The sequence below is a fragment of the Bos indicus genome, chromosome 9, assembly GCF_029378745.1.
Source record: "Bos indicus isolate NIAB-ARS_2022 breed Sahiwal x Tharparkar chromosome 9, NIAB-ARS_B.indTharparkar_mat_pri_1.0, whole genome shotgun sequence".
Lineage (NCBI taxonomy): Eukaryota > Metazoa > Chordata > Mammalia > Artiodactyla > Bovidae > Bos > Bos indicus.
The window spans coordinates 39,360,856-39,382,280 of NC_091768.1; the positions used below are offsets into that span (position 1 = coordinate 39,360,856).

The window sequence follows — 21,425 nt, forward strand, 5'->3', positions numbered from 1 at the left end:
TGTATGTGTGTTCTTTTCTAAGTTGGGTGGTTCTGAAAGGAAATCTTCTCCCATATCACAAGTAAATTTTCCATTTCTTTATAATCACATCTTTTATTTTGTGACTGACATAACTGTGTGTCATAAAAAGCCGTAAATGTATAGGAATGACTCAGGACCTTCTTGGCAGCTGTGCTAACTGGTCTGTGTGTAGCTAAACTAGAAACATTAAATACTTTAAGGATCTGTAACAAGATATATCATGGGTACACAAGGCAAGGGTGATAAAACAAAGCTCAGACAGGAAACAACTTAGTAAGGAAGAGTAAGGAGAAGGGTTTTCCCTGGTATTATAGTATTAGGCAGGAAAATTACTATTGATGAGAATTTGTTGCAACTTCCTTATTACTCTACTCTATTTTTAATCCTCTTAGTCTGTTTGTGCTACTGAAAGGAGCCACTAAGGAGCAGTCTTTTAAGATTGGGCAAGAAATTGCTGAAGCTGTAACTGCTACCAACCCTAAACCAGTGAAATTGAAGTTTGAAAAGGTAAGAGAAACGTAATACTAAAAATGACTTATAAAATTCGCATACCTTCTAGAGATTTCTGATTTCTTAATACATTTTCAGGGTATACAGGTCTGTGAAAGTGTTAAATTTAAAGTATTTTTCCATTAGTTTGGTATCATTTTCACAAAATTTTTTTTAGTAATATCTGATATAAAGAAATGAAAAGACTGTTCGACTTAACTATCAATGTGCAGCCCCAAACTTCATGGTATAAAACAAGCAGCATTTTGTTACGCTCCCAGATTTCATGGGCCAGGAATTCAGAAAGGGTACAGCTGGATGGCATGTCTCTGCTCCACGACGTCTGGATCCTCAGCTGGACAGCTCAGGACTATTCTGGGAGAATGTGATGCTGTGGACATTCAGCCTGTGTAGCAAAGTGAAGAGCATGGTGTCCTGAGAAACTACCAGTGGACATGAGATTTTACCTGAAATAGATTACAGGCCTAAACATAAAAGCAAAACCTGTACAACTGCTCAAAGAAAACAAACCATCTGTTAAGAATTGTGATGCATATGTTCATGAATATTGGTCTGTAGTGGTTTTGTTTTTGTTTTCTGCTTGTATTGTCTTTGCTTTGGAGACAGGGTAAAAAAAAAAGCTGACCTCATGAGTTGGAAGTTCATCCCCCTACTTTAGTATATACAGGTTAGCTTGGCATTCAAGACACTCTGTAACCTGGTCGCAAAGAATCATGACTGAGCACCACCACCACAAGATATCAAAATCTGAAGCTAAACTGGTGCTTTGAGAGAAATTTATATATTTAAAGTGCTTATATTAAAAATTTGTTTAAAATTAGTGATTCACGTTTGTAAATTAACAAAACAGGAAAAGAGAAGCAAACTAATCCCAAAGGAAGGAAATAATAAAGAGTGGATGTTAATGAAATGGTTCTTCAGAAAGTTCTATAAATGGTTAAACCACTAGCTAGAATGATCAAGGGTTAACATAAATTATCAATATCAAAAATAAAAGGTGGGATGTTACTAGAGTTTACAGATACCAAAATCATTTCAGTTCAGTTCAGTTGCTCAGTCGTGTCCGACTCTTTGCGACCCCATGAATCGCAGCATGCCAGGCCTCCCTGTCCATCACCAACTCCCGGAGTTTACTCAAACTCACGTCCATCGAGTCAGTGATGCCATCCAGCCATCTCATCCTCTTTGTCCCCTCCTCCTCCTGCCCCCAATCCCTCCCAGCATCAGAGTCTTTTCCAGTGAGACAACTCTTTGCGTGAGGTGGCCAAAGTACTGGAGTTTCAGCTTTAGCATCATTCCTTCCAAAGAAATCCCAGGGCTGCCGGGAGAAATATCAATAACCTCAGATATGCAGATGACACCACCCTTATGGCAGAAAGTGAAGAGGAACTAAAAAGCATCTTGATGAAAGTGAAAGTGGAGAGTGAAAAAGTTGGCTTAAAGCTCAACATTCAGAAAACGAAGATCATGGCATCCGGTCCCATCACTTCATGGGAAATAGATGGGGAAACAGTGGAAACAGTGTCAGACTTTATTTTTGGGGGCTCCAAAATCACTGCAGATGGTGACTGCAGCCATGAAATTAAAAGACACTTGTTCCTTGGAAGGAAAGTTATGTCCAACCTAGATAGCATATTCAAAAGCAGAGAGAGACATTACTTTGCCAACAAAGGTCCGTCTAGTCAAGACTATGGTTTTTCCAGTGGTCATGTATGGATGTGAGAGTTGGACTGTGAAGAAGACTGAGCACCGAAGAATTGATGCTTTTGAACTGTGGTGTTGGAGAAGACTCTTGAGAGTCCCTTGGACTACACAGAGATCCAACCAACGAAGTATAAATAATTCATGCCAGTAAATTTGGTAACTTCAGAGAAATGGACAAACTCATTGACAATCACAAATTTTAAAACTGACATGAGAAGAGAACCTGAATTATTAAAGATATTTAAGTTATAATTGAAAATCTTCCCTCCCCCATAAAATTTCTGGACTAGACTGCTTCACTGATGAATTTTATCAACCTGCTAGCCCACCAGGCTCCTCTGTCCATGTGATTTTCCAGGGAATCTTCCCAAACCAGGGATCTAGCCCATCTCCTGCAATGGCAGGCAAACTTACCACTGTGCCACTTGGGAATCCCTGTTCATAGTCAGTATTCCTTTTTCTCCATCAGGGCAGCTGAAAGCCGGCTGCTCTTACAGGTTCCCTTGCAGGACCCCTAGGCACTCCCATACGTGTGTGTGCTCAGTCATGCTCGACTCTTTGCATCCCATGGATTATAGCCCGCCAAGCTCCTCTGTCCATGGGATTCTCCAAGCAAGAATAGTGGAGTGGGTTGCTTTTTCCTCTTCCAGGGGGTCTTCCTGACCCAGGGATCAAATCTGAGTATCCTGCGTTGCAGGCAGATTCTTTACCACTGAGTCACCAGGGAAGCAGCAGCTGCCTGGGAATCTTGTGCTTCAGTGATAATGATCTATAGGTTATTTAGAAGTGTGCTGTTTAAGTTCCAAATATTTAATATTTTCAGATATCTTTCTGTTACTAATTTTAATTCCATGTGGTGAAAGAACATAGTCTATATAATTTCAGTGCTTTTAAATTTGTTAAAGTTCATTGTTTGGTCTAGCATATGGTCTCTTTTTTTTTTTTGGACTCTACTGGGTCTTTGCTGTGACCATGCAGGCTTCCTCTGTCTGCGGCCAGCTGGGGCTACTCTCTAGTTGCAGTGCACGGGCTGCCCATTTTGTTTTCTTCTCTCGTTGTGGTGCACAGGCTTTAGTAGTTGCTGCACGTGGGCTCCTGAGCGTAGGCTCTGGAGTTGTGGCACGTGGGATCTTCCTGAACCAGGGATGGAACCGATGTCTGCTGCATTGCAAGGTGGATTCTTAACCACTGGACCACCTAGGAAGCCCAGCATGTTCCCATGTGACCTTGAAAATCCCTGTGTATTCTGGTTATTGGGTGGAATGGTCTACAGTAACACTTAGGTTAATTAATAGTGTTGTTGAAGCCAACAGTAACAATTTTGCTGACTTTGTCAATTTCTAGGAGAGAGGGCCAAAGTATCAAATACAATCACAGATTTGCCTGTTTCTTGCTTTTAGTTCTGCCAGTTTATATTTCATGTATTTTGAAGTTTTCTTATTAGCTATATATACATTTATGATTATTTATCTCCTTGATGAACTGACATTTTTATCTTTGATAATATCCCTTGTCTGGAAATCTACTTTTTCTGATATTATATAGCAGCTCCAGCTTTGTTTTGATTAGTATTAACAAGTATATATTTTTTTCTAACCTTTCTATTCTTTTTTATTTAAAATAGATTTCTAGTAGAAAGCATATTGTCGCATCTCTTTGATGGGATCTAATCTGATCATTACTGCTTTTTACAAGTTACATTTTCTAACACCATTTTTACACTTTTTACACCACCTACATTTAATGTGATTACTGATACAGCTTGGGGCAGAAGAAAGGACCAGTTTGATAATGTAGAAAGGGGTGGAGACACACACCCATTCACCCAGGAGTTCCGCTTCAAGGAATTCATCTTTTGGATTAATCCATGCAAGGTTGTTCACGGGAACACTATTTGTAATTCCAAAAGATTGAAAACATCCTAAATGATGCAGAGTAGGTAACTGGTTACAAAATTTATTATACCCTCATAAAATGGACTGCTATGTAGCTACAAAACAAAATGAACTTTCTATTGAGAATGGACTTCTCTCCAAGATAATTACCAAATGAAGCAAGCAAAGTGCAGAGTGAGGTAGAAGGTAAGCTACCCTATGTGTATAAGTACATTTACTTGGAATATCTCTGGAAGAACATACAGGAAATCAGTAACAAAGGATTCCTCTATGGAGGGGACGGTAGACTCTTTATTGTATATTCTCTTGTAACTTTTTAATTTGTACCATATGTAGGTGTCACTGAAATTTTTTAATTCTTTAAAGAGACATGGTTGACTCTGAAAGCAGTCAGCTGAGGAAGGAGCAGAATTGGTAGTGCAAGTAAAGACAACTCATTTTGTGCGCTCTGTCCTCCAAGTGTCGCTCATGAATTTGTTGGGCCCTGAGCCATATTTAGAATTTTCTTAAAATTGACATCTGGTTAGAGAGAGAAAAAGGCATATAAAAATAAGATGTTTGTGGTTGGGGGAAAAGTGCTTATAGAGAGACATTTTATTAATTTCATCACAGGTATATTTGCCCTGTGTCTTACAAACAAAAAAGAGATATGTGGGTTACATGTATGAAACACTTGATCAAAAGGACCCAGTATTTGATGCAAAAGGAATAGAAACAGTGAGAAGAGATTCCTGCCCTGCTGTTTCTAAGGTAAGTTTTATCTGTCTTGTTTTCATCTTTTAGAAATAAGTGGCAAAGAAAGTGGTAAACATCCTTAAGCAAATATCTAAGTGGAAGAACTGTATAGACTGTATGACTATGTCTAACTAAAGAGAAACTGTATGATTTTTTGAGTTTCATTTCTAATGAAAGCAGCTTATTTAAGTCCTTACCTTTTACACAGTTGCTAAAAAGTAACACTTGAACTTGATAAAAATTTCCTGCCTAATCATCTAGAGTTGATATGATACTTTATCATGTGGCAACACCCAAAAGCTGTGAAGCAGGATAAAGAAGAGAAAGTGAACAGAGAAATTTCATAAGTAAAATAATCCATCTGAGATTAACTGAAATTGTTTACTTGGGTTACCAAATACAAGTTAGGAAGATTTCTGAACACTGGTACTATAAATTACCCAAATTTCTCAACCACAGTAATTTTAGTCATAGTATTTTTTATTTTTTTCTTTATTCAGGCCCATATTTGTTCTGTAACAAACCAAAAATAATTACTGTCAATCTCTTATGCTTTTAATGCTGTCATAAAACTCAGTGTGTATGGAGTAGGAAATGGCAGCACACTCCAGTATTCCTGCCTGGATAATTCTATGGACAGAGGAGCCTGGTGGGCTACAGTGCATGGGGTCTCATGAGTCATACATGACTAAGTGACTTTCACTTTCAAAAGAGAGAATGAGAAAGAAAAGAAAAAATCATCTAACAGTCACAGATTTGGTTCTGAAGGACAACTGTTACAATTTCTAGAGAAGATCAGATTTTTTAGTACTCATGTATAGGCTTTTTCCTTTCCTGTGTAGTATTAAAGGACAAAGTTGAAAGAGTATTCTGTATGTCTATGAAAATCAAAGTGCATTCCAAATATTTGATATTTGATCCCACAGGGATTGACTTATTAGTACTTGCCCAGCTTTATGAAAAGTGCATGATGCACCAGGTCCCTTTGGGGCACATGCAGTCTCATAGAAAAGAGCGGCCTTTCAGGATCAGGAACTGCGGTTTCATGGTAGAAAAGTTTTATAATGGACATCAAAAATATTTTGGAAAACAAATTATGTTAAAAATTTTAAAATAAATGAGAAATGTATGCCTTAAAAAGACACAAAACCAAAGTCTCAACTCCTTGCAGACTGCTGATTAGAAGCTTCAGGGATTCTCAGAACGTAATTCTTTGTTTTGTGTGCTGTTTATACAAACAATTCAAGAATGTGCAATAAAGGTTTTCTCAAAGCAAAAAAAGTGTGTAGAGTGCTGTTCCGTTTATATCATATGAGAGCATTAAAAGCAGAAGATTGACAGTAATCAACCTATATGTCATATATGTAACATAAATTTGAGATATATTTCATACTAGTTTCTGGAAGGATACTATCCAGTGCATTCTTTCTCTGAGGGAAGAATGGTAAATGGTACCTTAGCTAAGTTAGCAAACTTGTGTAAAATACATATGGATTCCAGTACTCAAAATAAGATACAGAGCTTTCACCTGGAACTAATTTAAATTCATTCCACTGTATGTCAGTCATTTTCCAGTAGAAATACTGTAGCACAGAAAATTCTGTCACAGTTTCTATTTACTGACATTATAAAAAGGCAAAAGACTGGCTTTTCTTTCACTGTTTGGTGATGTTTAAACTTCTTTCTGTCCACCTGAATCCAACCCTTTCTATAACAGAGTAAATAAAAAATAAGACATGAAAATCATGTCTGGCTTTCTGCCCTACAGTGCTCTTGGCTATATAAGACAAATGTTTCATGCTGCTCATCACACACAGCACACATTTCATCTGCATGTCATTCCAATATGATTTTCCTCAAACTACATAATTCTATTTTTAGAAATAGCAAGCTAAATCTCCAAATAATTTCCATTTTCAATAATTTTTTATTATCCAGTCATTGTAAATAGCAGATTGTTTAGGTAGATCAGGAAGCTTTCTGGTAGTTATGTAAGTGAAAGTGTAACAGCAGTGATGAAATATATTAGAGGATATTTTACCTTTACGAGCATATCCATTTTCTTTTTAAGATACTTGAGCGTTCTCTGAAGCTGCTATTTGAAACAAGAGATATAAGTTTAATTAAACAATATGTTCAACGACAATGTATGAAGCTTCTGGAAGGAAAGGCCAGCATACAAGATTTTATCTTTGCCAAGGAATACAGAGGAAGTGCCTCTTACAAACCTGGTGCCTGTGTGCCAGCCCTGGAACTTACAAGGTAATGATGCACACAGCAGCACAGCCCTCAGTACCTAGGAAGTGTGGTCCTGGGATTCTGAATGGTTTGGAGTAGATGAAAAGACCTAGTCCACAGGCACAGATACACAGTTGTCTGTTCTCCTGCCCACATGAAGCCTTAATAACATGAGTGGGTGACCCCCAAATACTGCAAGCTCTGAAGTAGAAAAAAGAGCTCCTCTTCTGGCCTTCCCTACAAAAACTAGATTCAGTGAAACTGTAATCTGTTACAGAGCTGGAAGTGATTGTTTTTCCTATATCAGAATCATGCTGCTGCTAAGTCGCTTCAGTCGTGTCCGACTCTGTGTGATCCCATAGACGACAGGGCTCTGCCATCCCTGGGATTCTCCAGGCAAGAACACTGGAGTGGGTTGCCATTTCCTTCTCCATCGGAATCATAGGTAGTCCTTAATATTGATCCTACCACAGCAGTAAGGTGGTGTCATTCTAGAAGGAGATCAGCTGATCAGCTAAATTTTCTCTTATCTTTTAGATTTATGATAGTTAATTTAAGCTAGTTGGTATCTCCCAACTCATACTGTTCTCCAGGTAACAGTAATTTACAGGGTAAGTTTGATTAAACTCTTAGAGCATATCCACTTGGTGCTAAGTGAAGTGTATATGGCTGTTAGAGTTAAACTACCTTTAAGGTTCCCCTTGTCAGTTTCTCATGGCTTCATTATTTAATTCTCATTTCATTTTCTGGAGAGATGCCTTCCATGACAGTCTTTGAGTGACTGTTTTATTTGGATTTAAATAGGAAAATGCTTACTTACGATCGGCGCTCTGAGCCTCGAGTTGGGGAGCGAGTACCATATGTCATCATTTATGGAGCCCCTGGAGTACCGCTTATCCAACTAGTAAGGCGCCCAGTGGAAGTCCTGCAGGACCCAACTCTGAGACTGAATGCCACTTACTATATCACCAAGCAAATCCTTCCACCCCTGGCAAGAATCTTCTCTCTTATTGGTATTGATGTCTTCAGCTGGTATCATGAATTACCACGGGTAAGCCTACTAAACAGTACCTATGCTATGACTCCATAGAGAATTCACTTAACATTTTCAGTAGAACTAAAGGTTTTATTTACATGCTATCAGAGCAGAGCAAATCCTTCATTATCCTAAACCAACAAAGGCGCTATACTCTTCTGGTTTCATCTTTTACAAACACCTTCCCAGCTTCTGTCAGATTAGCCAAATTATAGAAGATTAAAATAAATCCCACAACTACTTCAGTGGTAAACACTTAACTATATCACAAACAGCAAATAAAAATGAAAGCAGAAATTCCTTCAAAATGGGTATTTAAGAAATATATAAGCTCTAGTAGCTAGACATAGTTCTATAGAGACCAGAGTAAAGAATATTAAAGTATCATTTTACTAAAATAAAACATGCAGTGTGAAATCTTACCAAAGGGAGTTTTGCCTGAACTCCTTTTTTCTTAGTTTATCCCCATCCGAACTCTGAAGGAACAGTTTGTGGTTCTGTAACAATCAGGGATACATTTCTCTAGGAAAGTAGCAGTTGTTATCTGATGTTTACAATTAGGTCTGCTGAGTCATTTGCTCAGACTATGAAAGCCTGAGAGTATTCAGGAAAATTGATGTAAGTTTAATACTTAAATTGTTTTTACTTTCTCAGTACGCACTTAGGGCCTCAAGGAAAAGAAGCAGCTGGGAAACTGAGGGGGAAACTGTGCTTTAGTCTTTGCTGGCCAGCATCCGTAACGCTGGGCCCTGGCTCTGCTCCACAGAGCTATCAGTGTTTTTCATTGCATCAGTAGCAGGAGTGGCATTTATAAAAGGCTAACCTAATAACTTTGGTGCAGAGTGACTTGTAAGACACCAGGGGAATGCACCAAGGGTATGATAGTAAGAGGATAATGTTATTTCAGTGTGAAGAGTATCAGAAGACAGATCTCTGAAACATTATCAACTTCAAAGAAGGAAGCTTAGGTGACATGTATCTAATTTCATTTGAAATGCTCCAGGTTTACTTTTGCTTGAATTTTGCACCTTAATGCCTAACAGGCTACTTTTTACCTTGCTTCCATGGCCAAAACTGTGCAGTCTTAAACAGTATCCACTCTCAACCTGGATTTTCTCCTTTGTCCTCCCTGATCTCCTTTGCCCCCTATAATTTCATACATCTACATATTGCAACCAAAAAAAACCGAGTGACAAGAAACTATTTTTGTTTTTCATTGAAGTACAATTGACACGCAATCTGATATTAGTTTCAACTATACAGTATAGTGATTTGACAATGAGATGATCACCATGATAAAATCTAGTTATCGTCTGTTACCATTTAAAGTTACTGCAATATTATTGACTTTATTTCCTAATCTGTATAATATATCCTGATGACTTATTTACAACTGGAAGTTTGTACCTTTCTGAGACCATTTTCCTCCCCCCCAAAAAGGAAAACAAAACAATATATCTGATGATATTAAGCTATAAAAGAAGGACTTTGTTCTTTTCTAAAGCCCCATTATCTAAAACCGTTCCTGATACATAGTAGCTATTCAGTATTTGTTCAACACCGGAAATAATGCCTTAGTGATCCTGTAATTAGCTTGAGAAGAGCCACACTGCTATAAAGCTGGCTTAGACTTATTTCTGAATTGATGCTTACATAGATCCAGAAGGCCACCAGCTCCTCTCGAAGTGAACTTGAAGGGCGGAAAGGCACTATTGCACAATATTTCACTACCTTACACTGTCCTGTGTGTGATGACCTGACTCAGCACGGCATCTGCAGTAAATGTCGCAGCCAGCCTCAGCATGTTGCAGTCATCCTCAACCAAGAAATTCGAGAGTTGGAACGTCAACAGGAGCGACTTGTAAAGGTACAGCCTTGTTCAATAGACCCAGAATCCCAAGCAGTCTGAGTCTTCAGGGAAATGTAGTCAACTCCTGAGGGAGGTGTAGTGTGAGATGTGAAAGTGGAGTAAGGATTCTAAGTTAATCAACTTCTAAAATCCTGAAAATAGCATAATTGAACTACTAAAAACTAATTGTGCTTATTAGAACCATAGAACTATACTGTCCAGCCATCCAGTTTCTTTTATAGCAGCATTTCTAAAAAAAGAAAATACTAATTGCTTTGTCTCCCATATCACTTACCATTCTCATAGAAATCTTGTTTTCTTAGAGAATTGCTAGTCAACTTGGAACATTTGCAGTTCTTAATGACTGATTGTATCTCCTTATACCATCATGTTTCAAGTTAGATTTTTAGCTTTCAGGCAAGAGTAACAATCTTGTGGTAGAGTTTGTTTTGTCTTTAGATGAGAACATATAAGGTTATTGAAATGTTTTAAAGCCAACCTGATAGTTAAGAGGCAGTGTGATTCAGTGGAAAATGAATCCAGCTGATAGTAAGGACATCGGGTTTTCAGTCTGGACTCCATAGTATTGGCTGTGTCCCTGGCCCCAGATTTCTCAGAATGCAAATTGATGCTCTTTCATAGGTCCCTACTAGCTCTTCTGTTGTGAACTCTCCTTACAATCGCTCCTAGCAGCTCATCTGCTCTAAAGTAAACCAGCCACTAGTATGTAAAGGCCAGGCTCTGCACCATGCCCCTTCAAGGTAAAGAGGCTTTTGAAACAAGTCGGAGTGTCCACAGCCTCCTAGGAAGACACTCCTAGCTGCCATGCAGGGCAACAGGACAGAAGCCATCTCTGGGGAGACTAGGCTGTTCAGAACTTGTATGCTTATAGAAGGAAAATTACGGACTGTTAGAGACTGTTTGCTCTACACCATCCTAGCCGCTGTTCTGCATTGGCAGAAAAAAGTTATATAGTGTATAGAGCTAGTCATTCAGAATGCAGTAAATGAATTTCATTAAGGATGGTAGCATCTGAAAGGTATGATTTTATTGATGCAACCATAGAAACCTAGCTTATTGAAATGATAAATTGACTTTTCCCTCTCCCCATCCATCTACTAATTAGTTCTTAAATAAATAAGAACTTTTCTGCTTCTCTTCTGTTACCATCCTATAGTCCAACCACCATTATTTCTCCCTAAACTCCTGCAGCAGCCTCACACTAATCCCCCTGCCATCCTGTCCATTCTCAGCACTGTGGCTCGAGCCTCCTCACCAGAGAGCAGGTGAGGACAGAGGCCCTGCCCTTCTCTCACTGCTGAGTCAGCTGTCCCTAGCTAGAGTCCAGCCCTTGCTGGTGGTCATACATATGTATTAAATGAGGAAACAGCTGCTTGCTGAACGCACAGTTAAAGCAGCAGTAAGTCACTGGAGTGATTACCAACCAATTTTTAGCCCATTTGTCCCAGTTTTTGTACCACCACAAAGTGGTGGTTGTAGTTAGTACAACCACTAGTAACCGGGTGTCCCTAACTTGTGGTTTTTGGGTTCCTACCCCAATGGCAGCAACTTGCCCTCCTAGAAAATTCCCTGTTGGCTTCTAGTAGAAGGTGCAGACATGGGCAGGGCCTCCAGAGCTCCCGAGTCCGAGGCAGCTCCCTGGACCTGTCCTCTGCCCCCAGCAACATACACTGTGCTAATAAGTGCCATCAGTTCAACCAGAACCCTCGTTCAATATTAGATCTTATTTCTTATAAAAGTGCAGTTTTAAAAGTAATGCTATTCATGAATAAGGGGTGGTTCATCATCTTTAAAGAGACATTTTAACTTTAGGATTGCTTTTTTCCTAAGATAATTAAAATGTGTGTCTCCTGTACATAAATAACCTGTAGGAATTCTCACAAAGCAGAAATTACAAGAAATTGTCAGAAACATTAGTAAACAGCTCTCATACCAAGACAAGTGATCAGAAATAAGTACAATTACTAAAGATCTAAACATTATAAGGTAAACCTTTTGATTATATATATCAAACTCTCTAACCTAATAATTAGAGAATATATCTTTCAAGTTATGGAAAACATTTATATGAAATATTAAATAATTGACCATATCTTAGACTACAAAGAAAACCTTAATACATTTCAGAAAGTAGAAATATTACAAACATTTTATCAATACAATTCTATAAAGCTAGTAAACTCAGAAAACAAAATGATCCTTGTATTTGGAAATTTTAACACTTATTAAACAAACAGTACATACAAGATTCTAGACAGCCATGGCAGATCTCAGAGAAAAATTCATCACCTTAAACATTTAATTATAAACATAAACAAAATTAAGCATCTGACTGAAAATTTTTCAAAAATCTAGAAAGTAAGCCAAAGGATAACAAAAAAGAATCAATAAATAGTAAAGCAGGTTTTTGTTTGTTTGTTTCTTAAGCATCTGCTAAAAAATAAGTTTCTAGGTTGTGGTGTTTAAAGTTTTAAACATAACCTGTTCAGGGTTTAAATCACCAGTAAAGGATCTTGAAACTAAACATTAAGTTTAGCGAGACAAGTAATTCCATCCTGGTTTATTTATCAGACAAGCACAGAGTGCATAAATATTTATCAGTTTGTTCTGGCACCTGGATGTAGCTGCAGGCAATGGAGCTGTGATACAGACATTCTATATTTAGAAGTAGCTTTAAGTCTCTTGGCAGAGATCTAATTGGTGAAAGTCTTCAGAAGAGAACAGCACATTCTCCAGAAAGCACACTGAAGTTCGGGGCTCTGAGCAGTTCGCTTGTAGCAGTATCATAATACCAGGTAGAGTAACCAGGGTGTTGAGAAAAATGGGCCCTGCAATCGACTGAAAAATATTGGGGCAGAGAACAAGTCGTCGTCCCCCCCCCCCCCACCGCTGTGAGGCCTCTAAAACAGAAGCTATTAGATACAGACCAGAGAATTAACTAGAGCAGATCTGATTTCTCTCTTAAAAGGTAATTAGTATAACAGCAGCTAATTGCTATCCCTTTTTTAAATCACTTGGATAAACTGTTCACATTAAAAATCAGCCTGTATTTTCTTAACCCTTGGGGCCCTCACTAGTATCCTTTAAAGTTTTTTTCTTTAAAGTTTTTCATGTTTTACCACTTTTAAACTGTGTGTGTGGATGTGAGGGCGATCTGGTTGCGACATCTGTCACCCCATTGATCGCCAGGGTTGATTCGGCTGATCTGGCTGGCTAGGCGGGTGTCCCCTTCCTCCCTCACCGCTCCATGTGCGTCCCTCCCGAAGCTGCACGCTCGGTCAAAGAGGACAACCATCCCCGCTAGAGGAGGACCGGTCTTCGGTCAAGGGTATACGAGTAGCTGCGCTCCCCTGCTAGAACCTCCAAAAAAGAAAAAAAAAAATAAACAAACTGTGTGTGTGACTTGAGACCTTACATATTAAAATCTGATCACTGGGTAAGATATAATGCTTTTCTTTAAAAACTGCCTTATGATTTAGTATTTTTTTTTAGATCAGTTCTCATTATATATCAGCATCATCTGGGAGCCCTAAGATGTACAGATTCTTAAGCTCTCACACCCAAAGATCCTGATTCCTTGCTCAGACATTAGTCTATTTTTAAGCTCATGTACAGCCAGGGTTGAAACTATTGGTCTATCCAGCTACTTTCAACATCTTTGATTTCCACCCCCGCCCCCATACTAGCATTTTCTCTTCTGAAATAAGAAAGTGGATAACTTTTTTGATTAGCATATAAAATGTTAGAGTAACTTGAAAAAACAGTGTACATAGCTAATTTAAGAGCCAGTCTTTGAATGGTAATTGGGTAGCCTATTTTGTGGATCTTAATACAATAGGATTCTACCATAAATGAAAGTTGATTTCTGGGATTAAATGAATCCTTTAGGGAATTTCATGCTCTCTGGTTTGCGAAATAATATTCTTTAGAAACATCTCAACTTAGGGTTGGCTATGCTTCAAAAAGATGAGAACTAATGAAACTTTTCTGTAATATGTGCCAGTAATTTGTGGTGGGTCATGAAGGATTATAAAAGTCTGCTGTTTACACACGGAGACAGAAACCTTCCTATGGTTTGACGCACTCCTCTTGTCCTTTCAGATATGCAAGAACTGTACAGGCTGCTTTGATCGACATATCCCATGTGTTTCTCTGAACTGCCCAGTACTTTACAAGCTCTCCCGAGTAAATAGAGAACTATCCAAGGCACCGTATCTCCGGCAATTACTAGACCAGTTTTAAATTGTCAATATCACAGAATTCCAGGTGCTATTTTTCAGTGTTTACCACTAAACTGTTGTGCATGGTGCTTTTTCAACTTTCATCGAGTCAAGTATGTTCATTGTCTGTCTATTACCTGAAGACTATGAAGACTTTTATGATAACTGAATTAAAAATCGTATTCGTTGATCTCTGAATAGCTCACTTCTTACAATGTACAAATTCCTCATCCTTTCACCTTTTTAACATTGTTTTATAATGCCGGTGTTGAATTTGCTCCAGTATGTGTAACATCTTGTAAATCCATTTGAGTAGATCGTATTTACTTCCCTGTGGAAGGAGCACTGAAAACCTCTTTAAAAAAAGACATTCGTGTTTTCCTTGAACTGTCTGTATCAAGACATGTTACTTAGAGATACTCATTCACTTTATAATTTTGACTGCGAAATATTTTGTAAATACACTTTTTTACTTTTCAGACAACTGAGTAAAATAATGTGCAATGAATTTTATACAAATGATTTTCAAGTTGTTTGGTATATTTCCTCTAGGTTTTGCTTGACTCAGAGTAGAGTTGTTATTTTGATCAGACTGTGCAAACAGTAGTACCATGTGTAGCATTTTGAAACATTATTTTCTAAAACCGCTGTCTTGCTTTAGCTATTAATGGGGCATTGTGAGGAACTGTGCAAAGACATTTTTGTTACAAACCTGTGGGCCTGTTGCAATACTTTAAAAATAAAAAATTTTATTCCATTTTTGCTTGTTTTGTATAGACATTTCTATTGCTTCTAAATATGCTTAAAATATTTTCTTTCCTTATGTACTGTACAGTTAATCTTATTTGCCATCATCTTGAACACAAAATGTGTATTTAGAATATTTGTATAACTGTATATAAAAAAAGAATTATGTGGTCAGTGCATTGTTTTCTAAACTGGAAATCATTTTGTTTTAAAAGTTAATAATGGAAACCATATTAAAATTGAATAAAATACGAAATACAGCAGTGTGGTTTTATCTTGCTGTAAGTCGAATGCTCTTCATCTGTTCTATAAGCCTATACTAGTTACACCCTCCTTACCCCACCCCTTCTGAATTTTAATAAGGTAAATTTAACTCATATCCTAATTGATGCTGTAATTCCCTTACCCAAACTTTCAGATTTTTTTTTAATGGGAGCAAAAGTAGTCTAGGGAATGTTTAGCTTTCATCCTTTCAGAGTTCTACAAATCTACATTTTAGTGCATCTCCCATGTTCATTTAGATATAATGTCCAGAGGGAAGGCAAAAATTATATTAGTACTTCTTAATTATTTTCAATAGAAAAAATTTTAACATAGAAAGCTCATCTGGTTATGCACTGGAAATAGGTCTTCTATTTACATCATCTTTCTCATCAGAATAGCTAGACAAAATATTTTCAACGGAATAATCATTCTTAACCTCTTCATAATTGGACACAGCCAAACTAACAAGGAGGTATTCAGTACCTAGTGCTCAAAACTAGTTTTTGGCACTTAGCATATCTCTAGTTCCCTTTTCACTCTGCCCTCAGAGTCTGTAGCCTGACCGCCTTTTAATGAGCTGCATTTGCTGTTTCAATAACTGTCACCAGCGAGTGTGTTGAAACATGATCCTATTTTACAAAAAAACATTTGTAAGAAGCTTCCAATATACTTTCATAATTATTTCTCCTCCCTTTTAGAACAGCTATTAATAAAGATTTCTCTTTCACCCAGATTGAAAAAAAAACAAACTTTCATCTTCTGAGTTATGCTTAAGAAATAATCTGAACAATCCCTTATGTTAAAACTCTTCTCTCATTCTGTTCTCCTCCCACGCTACTTCCAACGCTAAGCTCCCCTCTGCTCCCACAGAGAGAGGCCCCAGTCAACAGCGGAGACAGGCAGATGCTGACAGGTAATGTTCAATTTTATATGAACTTCAGTTTCTAATAGTGTCTGTGAAGAAGGCCAAAATATTGGGGGGAAACATTAAACTGTGAACAGAGGAGCAGTTACAAAGAGCTCTTAGAGGAGGTAGTTCTGAGGGCTGGAGCGAGTTTGCAGACTGTGTTCAACCTTGCTGATTGTCACAGGGCATGTCCTCGCTGGTCTCGGAAGAAGCACTTGCCCTGCCATCAAGAATGCTGCCCTCCCAGAGCTGTACTTTATACTAGTCGAGTCTTGTTGCTGTAGAATGATCTGTCCATCTGTTCCCCAGTGTTTTAGTTTCTTAATAGCTGAAGCACAAGGATATTCTTTAAAGGCCTATCAAATAAGGCTTCTGTTGATTTCTCAACTTCAGAATGGCAATTCTTAAAACACTCACACATTTGATTTTATAAAGTAAAAATAAACCTGGTTATAAATGACATTATTAGGGCTCTGCCATGAAAACAGCGAAGAGGCGGGGAAGACGGCAGTGCACAAGTCGCTATTTTCAGGCTGGAAGAGTGTTCTCAGTAAGACCGTGCCTCTTGGAGTTGCCTGCCAGCTGCGCTCTACTCATTGTTACCCTCCTAAATACCTGTCTCTCCATGATAGGAGGAGGCTTGTTATACCTAACCATTTTTGGTTTTATAAATGAATGACTTTTGATACCATTAATGCCCTGGAGGTTTGCTTAATAAGTAGCTATAGGAAACAGTCGTGGGTGTTTTCTAGCACTGGGGATCTGAGGAGGAAGACGTAGCAGTAAAACTAGCACATGTGTCTCGTCTCCTCACTCTCATAACTGTTTTGTCACTTTGGTCGGAGCAGCTTACAAAGAAAAATATCTTGCAGAAGAACTGATTTATAAATGAGATTTCTGTACATATTTGGAAAGAAAATGTGACCAGGGAGACAAATGAAGCCATTTTAAAATCAAAATACAACCTTAGTGCCTGGAATCTTTCACTGACTGACTTGTTGGAGGGAAGGACAGGGAGGTTATGGATAATAACGATACATTCAGTTCAGTTCAATCGCTCAGTCGTATCCGACTCTTTGCAACCCCATGAATCGCAGCACGCCAGGATTCCCTGACCATGACCAACTCCCGGAGTTCACTCAAACTCATGTCTATCGAGTCGGTGATGCCATCCAGCCATCGCATCCTCTGTCGTCCCCTTCTCCTCCTGCCCCCAATCCCTCCCGGCATCAGAGTCTTTTCCAATGAGTCAACTCTTCACATGAGGTGGCCAAAGTACTGGAGTTTCAGTTTTAGCATCATTCCTTCCAAAGAAATCCCAGGGCTGATCTTTAGAATGGACTGCTTGGATCTCCTTGCAGTCCAAGGGACTCTCAAAAGTCTTCTCCAACACCACAGTTCAAAAGCATCAATTCTTCGGCGCCCAGCCTTCTTCACAGTCCAACTCTCACATCCATACATGACCACTGGAAAAACCATAGCCTTGACTAGATGGACCTTTGTTGGCAAAGTAATATCTCTGCTTTTCAACATGCTATCTAGGTTGGTCGTAACTTTTCTTCCAAGGAGTAAGCATCTTTTAATTTCATGGCTGCAGTCACCATCTGCAGTAATTATGGAGTCCCCAAAAATAAAGTCTTAACACTGTTTCCCCATCTATTTCCCATGAAGTGATGGGACCAGATGCCATGATCTTAGTTTTCTCGATGTTGAGCTTTAAGCCAACTTCTTCACTCTCCACTTTCACTTTCATCAAGAGGCTTTTGAGTTCCTCTTCACTTTCTGCCATAAGGGTGGTGTCATCTGCATATCTGAGGTTATTGATATTTCTCTCCCAGCAATCTTGATTCCAGCTTGTGCTTCTTCCAGCCCAGCGTTTCTCATGATGTTCTCTGCATTGAAGTTAAATGAGCAGGGTAACAATATACAGCCTTGACATACTCTTTTCCTATTTGGAACCAGTCAGTTGTTCCATGTCCAGTTCTAACTGTTGCTTCCTGACCTGCATATCTGTTTCTCAAGAGGCAGGTCAGGTGGTCTGGTATCCCATCTCTTGAAGAATTTTCCACAGTTTATTGTGATCCACACAGTCAAAGGCTTTGGCATAGTCAATAAAGCAGAAATAGATGTTTTTCTGGAACTCTCTTGCTTTTCCAATTATTCAACGGATGTTGGAAATTTGTTCTCTGGATCCTCTGCCTTTTCTAAAACCAGCTTGAACATCTGGAAGTTCACAGTTCACATATTGCTGAAGCCTGGCTTGGAGAATTTTGAGCATTACTTTACTAGTGTGTGAGATGAGTGCAATTGTGCAGTAGTTTGAGCATTCTTTGGCATTGCCTTTCTTTGGGATTGGAATGAACACTGACCTTGTCCAGTCCTGTGGCCACTGCTGAGTTTTCCAAATTTGCTGGCATATTGAGTGCAGCACTTTCACAGCATCATCTTCCAGGATTTGAAATAGCTCAACTGGAATTCCATCACCTCCACTAGCTTTGTTCGTAGTGATGCTTTCTAAGGCCCACTTGACTTCACATTCCAGGATGTCTGGCTCTAGGTCAGTGATCACACCATCATGATTATCTTGGTCTTGAAGATATTTTTTGTACAGTTCTCCTGTGTATTCTTGCCACCTCTTAGCATCTTCTGCTTCTGTTAGGTCCATACCATTTCTGTCCTTTATCGAGCCCATCTTTGCATGAAATGTTCCCTTGGTATCTCTGATTTTCTTGAAGAGATCGCTAGACTTTCCCATTCTGTTGTTTTCCTCTATTTCTTTGCACTGTTCACTGGGCAAGGCTTTCTTATCTCTCCTTGCTATTCTTTGGAACTCTGCATTCAAATGGGTATATCTTTCCTTTTCTCCTTTGCCTTTGGCTTCCCTTCTATTCACAGCTATTGTAAGGCCTCCTCAGACAACCATTTTGCCTCTTTGCATTTCTTTTCCTTGGGGATGGTCTTGATCCCTGCTTCCTGTACAATGTCACAAACCTCTGTCCATAGTTCTTCAGGCACTCTGTCTATCAGATCTAATCCCTTGAATGTATTTGTCACTTCCACTGTATAATCGTAAGGGATGTTATTTAGGTCATACCTGAATGGTGTAGTGGTTTTCCCTGCTTTCTTCAATTTGAATCTGAATTTGGCGATAAGGAGTTCATGATCTGAGCCACAGTCAGCTCCCAGTCATGTTTTTGCTGACTGTATAGAGCTTCTCCATCTTTGGCTGCAAAGAATATAATCAGTCTGATTTCGGTGTTGACCATCTGGTGATGTCCACGTGTAGAGTCTTCTCTCGTGTTGTTGGGAGAAGGCGTTTGCTATGACCAGTGAACTCTCTTGGAAAAATTCTATTAGCCTTTGCCCTGCTTCATTCTGTACTCCAAGGCCAAATTTGCCTGTTACTCCAGGTGTTTCTTGACTTCCTAGTTTTGCATTCCAGTCCCCTATAATGAAAAGGACATCTTTTTTGGGTGTTAGTTCTAAAAGGTCTTGTAGTTCTTCATAGAACCGTTCAACTTCAGCTTCTTCAGCGTTACTGGTTGGGGCATAGACTTGGATTACTGTGATATTGAATCTTGGAAATGAACAGAGATCATTCTGTCATTTTTGAGATTGCATCCAAGTACTGCATTAATGATACGTTAGGAGTAAGGAAATCCTGTGCCCTGGGGTTTCGCATGATTGTTAATGGTAACGCAGCCCTTTGGAAAAGGAACTGATTTGTCTACAGATATTAAGAAGTTTAAAAATAGTCATTTTCTTTCAAAATTCAGGATAATACCACCTGTCCTAACAGGCTTTAAGAATGGGAATGTGGGTGAATGCAAAATATGTACACAAATGTGAAGTATTAGTCATTCAATAAATACTTTGCATTTAAGTTATGCCCCACATTTTGTTCATCTAGAGAAACCAAAGTAATCCCCTGCCCTCGGGTACATCACAGTCTATTGGTAAAGACAGATAATTGACACTGGTTTCAAGAGGATGAAGATTTTTGCTGTCTCCATTGAATAAATCCAAAAATAAAAGAGAATACCAGAGCTGATCACTGTTAGAGAACTCCAGGAAGGCTTAGCCACAGAAGACCCCAGGTGGGAACTGAATATTCAAAAGGAGCAGCTAGTCCAGTGGGCTAGCATGAGCCCCAGGTCCTGGCCTCACCCACCAGCAGGCAGGCACCAGCCCTGCCTGAGGTCTCCTGGACCCTAACTCGGCTGACCAGTGAGCCAGCACTAGCCCCAGGACCCCTGGAGTTCCACAGCCAGACACGGCATGACCAAGCCCTAGCAACGAGCAACCCCGGTAGCCTCTGCAGAAGTCAGGGCCTGCAACCAACTCAGCCAGGGGCCAATCAAGCTTACTAGACTGCCCATACCAGTCAGCCTGCCACACAAGGATCACACAGCCAGCTCAGTGGGCATCCCTAGAGCATTCAGCTCTGGTGATGAGAGGGGAGTGTGCTGCCGGTACACACAGAGCATCGCCTACGATAGGCCACTTCTCCAAGGTCAGGAAAGGTACCCAACCCACCAGGTACGTTAAAAACATTACAGAAAATGAGGTGACAGAGGAAAGTACCCCAAAAGAAGAAACAAGATAAAGTCCAGAAGAAAAACTAAGTCAAGTGGATATAGGCAATTACCCAAGAAAGAATTCAGGGTAATGATCATAAAGATGATCAAAGAACTTGGGAGAAAAATGGATGAACAGAACAAGAAGTTATAAGTTTACAACAGAGAGTCCACAAATACAAAGAACTACCTACCAGGGATGAAGAATGCAGTAACTAAAATGAAAAATCCTGGTGGGAATCAATAGTAGACTGATACAGAAGAATGAATCAGCTAGCTGGAAGTCAGAGTAGTGGAAATCAGTGATGCCGATAAAAAAAAAGAAATGAGAACAGTTTAAGAGACCTCTGAGACAACAGTAAGGGTACAAATATTTGCTTTATGAGGATTCCAGAGGGAAAAGAAAAAGACAAAGAGGTTGAGAACACATTTGATACATAATAGCTGAAAACGTGCCTAACCTGGGAAAGGACACAGACATTCAAAACCAGGAAGCACAGAGAGTCCCAAACTAGATTAACCCAAAGTGGACCACACCAAGACACAGAGTAATTAAAATGACAAAAATTAAAGAGAAAATATTAAAATTGGAAAGGGAAAAACAAGGAGTTAACATAAAGGAACTCCCATAAGGCTAACAGCTGACTTTTCAGCAGACCAGAAGGGAGTGGGGGCTTTCCTAATTGGGGCTCAGACAGTAA

The 21,425-nt window shown here is 39.1% G+C and overlaps 1 protein-coding gene across 5 annotated transcripts in view; it reads left to right on the forward strand.

Moving 5' to 3' along the window:
• Positions 1-15,267, forward strand: part of REV3L (REV3 like, DNA directed polymerase zeta catalytic subunit) — a 178,244-nt gene extending 162,977 nt beyond the window's left edge. For all 5 annotated transcript variants that reach the window (XM_070795488.1, XM_070795489.1, XM_019967201.2 and 2 more), the window contains 6 exons: positions 414-528; positions 4,743-4,880; positions 6,937-7,127; positions 7,908-8,154; positions 9,797-10,006; positions 14,111-15,267. In XM_070795488.1, the coding sequence (XP_070651589.1) occupies positions 414-528; positions 4,743-4,880; positions 6,937-7,127; positions 7,908-8,154; positions 9,797-10,006; positions 14,111-14,251 (1,042 nt within the window). In that variant the 3' untranslated portion in view covers positions 14,252-15,267. The remainder of the gene's footprint in view (positions 1-413; positions 529-4,742; positions 4,881-6,936; positions 7,128-7,907; positions 8,155-9,796; positions 10,007-14,110) is intronic.
• Positions 15,268-21,425: the final 6,158 nt, after the last annotated feature.